Here is a 7,061-nt window from a genome sequence, read left to right as displayed (position 1 = left end):
TTTGTTTCCATGTGTGAACCAAACTGGTCTAAAAATTGTTTCAGACCTACACATCCGATCTTAGGATCTCGAATAGTGTTAGTTGTCTGTATTAAAGCAAAGATTGTTGAATGTAGTTAAAATCTGTATTAAGAATAAACACGATGGGAATAGTGTCACTGACAAAACGATTTCTGGTTGGAAGTCACCGTGGTTGCATGTGGTTATAAGCCAATGCAGACCAAAAATCCCCCAAAACCTGCTAAGTGTTATGTGTCTGTGAAAGTAATAAAACCATGAACCTGTGAAATACTCCTCCTTTTATTTCCGTTTGGTATTTACTCCTCAGCTTTAATTTACACTAAAAGGAAGTCAGTATGATGGTCCAGGGTACTCATGGAGATTTAATAGACTGGAAAATCAAGGACGCCAAAATTTCAATTCAAATATGTTTCAAATTTCAATTTAAATGATTCAAATTTCATTACAATCATACATTTTACATCTTGGAGCCTTAAACACAGCAGTGTAAATGGGATATACTGTGACAATATCCCCCGGGGACATTGGGTTTCTCAACACCATTTGGTTTGGTCCCATCCATCTCATTTGAGGAGTTTCCCATCATCATATTACTGGAATATTGCTATAACCACTCAGGGGTGGAAATAACTTTAACATTGCTAGTGTACTCCGGTACAGTGGCACATGTAAAATCACTTGCCCTGATAATTTTCCCACTATACTGGCCGATTTTCTTGTTGATATTTTAAATAAACAACATACCATAATTAACATTGGAAAAGTCAACTGGACACCGGTACAACACGATATACAAATTTGCTTGCCCAGCAGAAAAAAACACTAGACTGGGACGTCGGGCAATGGGTTATTTCCACCCCTGACCACCCAAACTTACATTGTTGCGATAATCCAAGTGTCAAGTTTTGAAATGCATCATAATTTGTATTTTAAGATCAAGATACATACTGTATCGCAACAAAGCAGCATTAGAAACTCATGTTTTAAAGACTTGTCCACAAGAATAGATGAAACCTCCTTTCAGTGGTCTTCAGAGTTTGTACCTGGTCCAGTTTCTATTTTTCAGTATGTTCACACTTTTGTCAGTTTCATTCAGTTTCAATTTCTAGCACTTGAGAACTGGTCCAGAATTTCAACCTCATCATTGGATTTATGCTTTGGATTTCTACACAATTTAGCCGGCTCTGACTAGAGGACCACTGTGCATTGTGAAGGCTGCAAAGTGTGCCATTACAGGCTTATAATGGCTTGTATAGTATCCATTCTCATATTATGACCCATACAAAATAACAGCAGGATGACAATCAGAAATTTAACATCAACATAATACACAGTTGGAGTTGAAGTGTCACTCCCCCAAAACCAACATTTAAAATAGTTCAATCATCCAAATTTAAGAAAAAAATCAAACAATTTCTTGCACCCAGCCCATGAACTTAAAGAAACAGGAAATGAAGGTTACTATGGTAACATGTAATGTCACATGACAATCAACTGCTACACAATAATGATTACAGTTCTTGCTTGGCTGCAGTTGTCTCACCTTCTGATACCTCATCAATCTTATCCAAATGGCCATACCAGTGATTGTAAGCCAGCAGTGCCACATTACGGCCTCCAATGGCACTCATTTCTAGAGCAGACGCTGCAATCTCTACAGCATTTACATTATACAGTCGGTCATATAAAACAAAGGGAGGTAACTCCATATTTGTGCTGTATTGAGGATATGCTTTCCAGTTGATTAGCCTTAAGTCTTTTCGACCTGAAAATAACAATCTCACCTCTGGTTCAGTAGGAACCCGATTTAAGAAAACTTTATAAACTTCTTCCTCAACATCCTTCTTTTTCAAATGCTCCTTAAAAGTAACTGGTCTTTGTTTTTCTACTGAGTTAAAGAACACATCTTCATCAACAGTGAAAATTCCTCCGGGTGCATCTTTCAGATTTTCATAACCAAAGTGAGAAGCATTAAGGTGCCCCTGAACAAACAAAGCTACTGTTTCATGCATCTTGAAGTCTGGAAAAGGCAAGGGTTGTGAAAAATCTTCAAATTTTATATCTGTTTGCCCGGTAGGAAGAGGCGTTGCTATGACAACAATATCATATTCCCGAGCGTTTTCTTCCTGATCCTTGCTTTCAGGGTTCGGGGTCTTATATGACACTTCATAGGTAACTCCTTCACCATCCTTCTGCAACAGAATCTGTGTTACCTTCGCACTGATCAAGTTTGCATTAGATTTCTTCAGAAGTTTTTCAGGAACCAGCTTATTACCTCCCTTGACCGACCATAAACCAGGTTGTGCCCCTGCCATTGACACTGCACCTGGATCAAGAAAATGACAAAAATATGTAATTTTTAGAGTAAAATTGATATTTTATACTTATCCTGACTCATGCTCTTTTGCTTGTCTTCTTCTTCTTGCGAACATAGTGGAAACACTTGTATCTCCTTAATTGAAGCTCCCTTCAATGTAAAATCACTAATTAGTACTCACCACGAGTTGCTCCCCTTTAATCCCTCTGCCGGGAAAGGTGTCGCCACCTTATACCTCGTGCTTCACTCTCTCCTGATTTTGCGAGCCCAACACTTGAATTTACGGGGAAATCCAAAGTGTTATGTGGGGAGGATGGGAGGGCTGACCTCATGAGTCAGGATAAGTATAAAATATCAATTTTACTCTAAAAATTACATATTTTTCCTTATCCTGACTCATGCTCTTTGTTTGTAGAATCCTACGGAACGGAGGAGGAGTAATAGAATACTTTGGATTTATAATTAGTGATTTTGTATAAATATAACTGTAATAACCGTATGGGAACTTCATGAAGGCATTGACTTAGGATATTTCCTGTATATAAACCATAGGTTATATAATGCCATAAATGGGTATTACATTGATATATACTGAAAACCATTACATATATTATATATATATATAAGTGACTCTGATAGAGTCGCTGTACAACTAAACATAATGTCAATATATGTACTTAGGGGGTGAATAAGCTAAATATATACATAGCTCTAGAACTCCTTAGAGTTATAAGCTAGCTAAATTATGTATATATAATACATATTAAACTTGTGATGATAATATTTAACTTCAATGAGGGACTGTCAGCTGTTGAGCAGGACCAAAGGGGCGAAATGGTGAATGCCAGAGACATCTTCTGTGGTGATGTCTCTCAGGTAGTGATTCGCGCAAACACCATGTTCGATTTCCAAAAGCATCCTTCCATAATTGTGTTCAAAGAACAGTTACCGCAGGGCGAGGGTGGAAGCCAATGCCCTAATCTTCGCGGATTTGATGCTGTTGGTGGGTCCAAGCCTGCTGCCTTGTAGGCTGGCATGACAGTCCTTATCCAAATAGATATGGTAGTACGAGACTTCTGTTTGATTCGCTGGCATATAAGGGATGAATAATCTTTGAGAAATCTTCGCCTTTGTTTTGATCGTCGTGAAGTAAACTTTGAGAGCTCTGACTGGACACAGTGATAAGTCTTGTGTATCTTGTGATCCGAGAATCGAGGATAGCTGGTACATGGAATAACCTGTCTGGTTGACCTGGTAGTTGATTTTTGGGGATGAAATCCCATCTTAATCCCAGGTGCTTATGTTTTGATTGTCATCAAACTGTATCCTCTCGTAATCCAGAGCATTGAATTTCAGATATTCTTGCTGCCGGCTAGAGATAGTAGAAATAGTGTTTTCTGTGAGAGAAATTCAAAGTTTGTCGATTCCAAAGGTTCATAGGCCTCACTAGTGAGGTGTTGTAATACTATATTCAGATCCCAAGCTGGGAAGCGGAACTTCCGCTTTTGGTCCTCCAATCGGAAAGCACGTAGTAAGGCCAGTAACTCTGGAGATTTTGTCAGCTTGACACCCGCTCTCATAGTGATCAGCAGAGCTGCCGGCAAGATATGTTGATATCACGAACCTCTTAAATGTTTGTTTTGCCGCAGGTAACACAAATAGTCTGCCACTTGAGGATGTGAAGCATCTCTCGCTGTAAATCCTTTATTAGCTGCATAATTTTCAAACTGTGCCACTTGTCGCCGCATTGCCACGAAAGTCGAAAGTGTCGTAAGGCAAAAGCGGACCGCTTTTCAGCTCTGGTAGAATATCTCTCTTGTTTAAAACACATTTGTATACAGTCCATATGCGAAGTTGGTAAACTTCTGGGTTTCCGCACCTGTTTCGTGTGTGGATGTATTAACAGGTTTGAGCTTTGGGTAGCTCTAATACTGGTTGACCGATTTCTTGAATTAGAATGGGAAACCATACTCTGGCTGGCCAGTAGGGCGACCAAAGTGAGTTGTAGACTCTGTGTTTGTTTGATTTTCTGTAATACTTAAGGTATTATTGTTGGATGGCGGAAACGCTGCACGCTGCTTGAGGCCTTCCCATGATATACTTAGAGTCCGCTTCCCAAGCTTGTGGATCTGGGATTGGTGACACTAATGTCGGTAGCTGATTGTTGAATCTTGTGGCTTAATAGATCTATTAGCGCTGCTAACGGCTTGATTATCTGTGCAAATATTTCCGCATTGAGCATCCATTCTGTCGGTGATGGTAGATGAGGCCGAGAGCGCCTGCTAGTACATTTCTGGCTCCTCGGAATGTGAACTGCTCTGATCTGTAGATTTAGATCGTGGGGTTAGATCGAATAGTTGAAAGCTTAAGTTCAAAAAGGTTCAGTGATCTCATTGAGTCTTGCTTGTTCAACGAGAACGCCACTGTGGAATTGTCGGTATGAATCATAAGGTGCGATTTTGTAGAAATGTGCTCCAATGTAGAATGGCGCTGATTACAGCTTTCATCTCTAGGATGTTTATATGGAGTTTGCTTTCTTGTTGGTTCCATAATCCCGATGTCGCTCTGGTTGGCGCAGATGAGCTCCCCAACCTTGAAGTGACGCTGGCCCACATATAGATGGGTTTTGAATTCTGCTCTGCTAAACAAATCCCTTCGCAGACATTCGATTTCTTTGTCCACCATAGTAGATGAGGTCTGAGATGTTTCGTAGACTGAATGGCTGTAAATCGCCGAGATGTGCATTGATGAAGACCTGTAAGGGGACGAACTGTAACTCTGCCTCTGACTGTCATGTCTTGGGCTGATGTGAGGGAGACCTAGGAGGCTCTGCCATTGTCGAGAAGCGGTAACGGAGACAGTAGAGCTGGTGGAATGGTCTGTTGGATCTTGATCCAACGGTCTTCTGGGTACCGACGATACGGTTGAGATTTGTGATAAATCAATGCCTAGGAACTGTAGGTCTTGTGACGGGTACTAGGTCCGACTTGAGTAAGTTTACTAACCATCCTAGCTGTGTTAGTAGCTTTAGCGATGTAGTTTAACTGTAGTTTGAGATGCTGTGGATCTTGATCTACTTGTATCCCGTCGCCGAGGTAAAACGCACTCGCGTGTAGCCCCTTGATGATGAAGATAGGTGATAATCGGCTTCGTTTTTATCCTCGCGGAAAAGCCAGGGGGCTGATGATATTCCTCAATGGGGAGCATTTCTTTCCACTGGTAATGTTGCCCCGCCTAAAGTAAACCGTAGGTATTTCCCTGGCTTTGGAGTGTATCGGGATGTGCAGGTAAGCTGCCCTGTAGATCGATACCGCCCATGTAGTCCATGGGGCTTAATCAACCGCCAGAACTGAGGTAAATGTATCATGGAACTTCGGAGGTTTTATGAGATAGTTCTTGTTGAAAAAAGCTCATGTTGTAGATGAGTCTGTATTTCTCCTTGGAGTTTTTCTTGGGAACCAGGGAAAACTGGGGAGTAGAAACCTGGTTCTATGTTGTCTTGGTCTAGTAATTTCTATGGCCTGCTTTATTAGGAGTGATGTAACAGCCTCTCTTAACTCTCGGGTAGTTGTTGAGCCTGTAAGTCTAACTTGTGAGGGTTGACTGTCAGCGGAGGCTTGGCCTTTAGTGGGATAATGGAACTGGGGACGAAGAATGTAGAATGTTGAGACATAAGGGTCTTGTAACATTCCCCAGTTTTCCCAGTATAGTTGGAGGCCCACCCACTTGAGATGGTTGTACTGGAACGGCTGGGGTGGAAGACTCCAGTCGCTCGAACCTGTCTTTTCAGCTTATAGTTGCGTGGAACCTCTGCGTCCTGCCTCTTCCTGATCCTCCTCTATAGTTGCCGAATCGGGCTGACAAAAGAATCTTTTTCCTCTAGAGCTGGCTATCTTCCTGTCTCGGCTCTCTGTAGGCCCGTGAATTTAGATCTTCCTGAGTATCTTTGTGAAGTCTGTCGAATGACGCTGGCTAGTGTGTCCATCGATTTAATCATAAGGACTCTCTGGAATCCTTTAAGTGACTTCCTTGGAAACTTTGTCTATTTCTCCGCTAAAGATGGATGTTGAAGACCACGGGCTGTATACAGTGGGGCTGTAAAAGTTCTCGCCCCAGTTGCAGGAAGCGAGGAGGCCTTGACGACGAAGCTAAGGTCAGTGCTGCTGAAATAGATGTAAGATGATCTGTTAGGAACTGCTGGTCTTTCTTTGCATAAGTAAGGCAGAATAAATCATTCTATCATCCTCAGAAGTCGTGATCACTGAAATCTGGTGATAAGAGTTTCATTGATCGCTCTAGATCTATTTAAACCAAAAACATAATGGCCTCTGCCATGGTTTCTATCTGGACTAACTTGCGATCATCAATCTTGTAATTCTTGTACTTGGACGCTGATGATCAACTTATAGTTCTCATCGATGTCTTGAGCTTTGAAGAAGGGGTCCATGTTATGCGGAGAACTTCTTGGCATGAAAGTTTGGTAGATGTGGTGTCTGAACTTCTCGTGGCTTTGTGGAATGCTGCATCTAGATTCTGTGGGACTGCTGCAATCGAAATGATCGGTGGTAGTGTGATAGCATCTGCATCGCCTTCTTTCATCAGATATGTCTGCTTCACATTGCCATTTTTAGATGGTGATGAGAGATCTAGGTTATTGACCATCCACCGTGAGACTCTCAGCATCGGAGAAAATAACCTCCATCATCCTCTATACCATCATCAT

The 7,061-nt window shown here is 41.5% G+C and overlaps 1 protein-coding gene across 14 annotated transcripts in view; it reads right to left on the bottom strand.

The window, feature by feature from the left end:
• Window positions 1–1,232: 1,232 nt before the first annotated feature.
• Window positions 1,233–7,061, bottom strand: part of LOC124256193 (prenylcysteine oxidase-like) — a 98,434-nt gene continuing 92,605 nt past the window's right edge. For all 14 annotated transcript variants that reach the window (XM_046690174.1, XM_046690163.1, XM_046690168.1 and 11 more), the window contains one exon: window positions 1,233–2,347. In XM_046690174.1, coding sequence (XP_046546130.1) covers window positions 1,533–2,347 — 815 coding nt within the window. In that variant the 3' untranslated portion in view covers window positions 1,233–1,532. The remainder of the gene's footprint in view (window positions 2,348–7,061) is intronic.

Source organism: Haliotis rubra, unplaced genomic scaffold, assembly GCF_003918875.1.
Source record: "Haliotis rubra isolate DU_JTF1 unplaced genomic scaffold, ASM391887v1 Scf62, whole genome shotgun sequence".
NCBI classification, from domain to species: Eukaryota; Metazoa; Mollusca; class Gastropoda; order Lepetellida; family Haliotidae; genus Haliotis; species Haliotis rubra.
The sequence above is the reverse complement of the archived record's forward strand: the minus strand, read 5'-3'. Positions and strand labels throughout refer to the sequence as shown.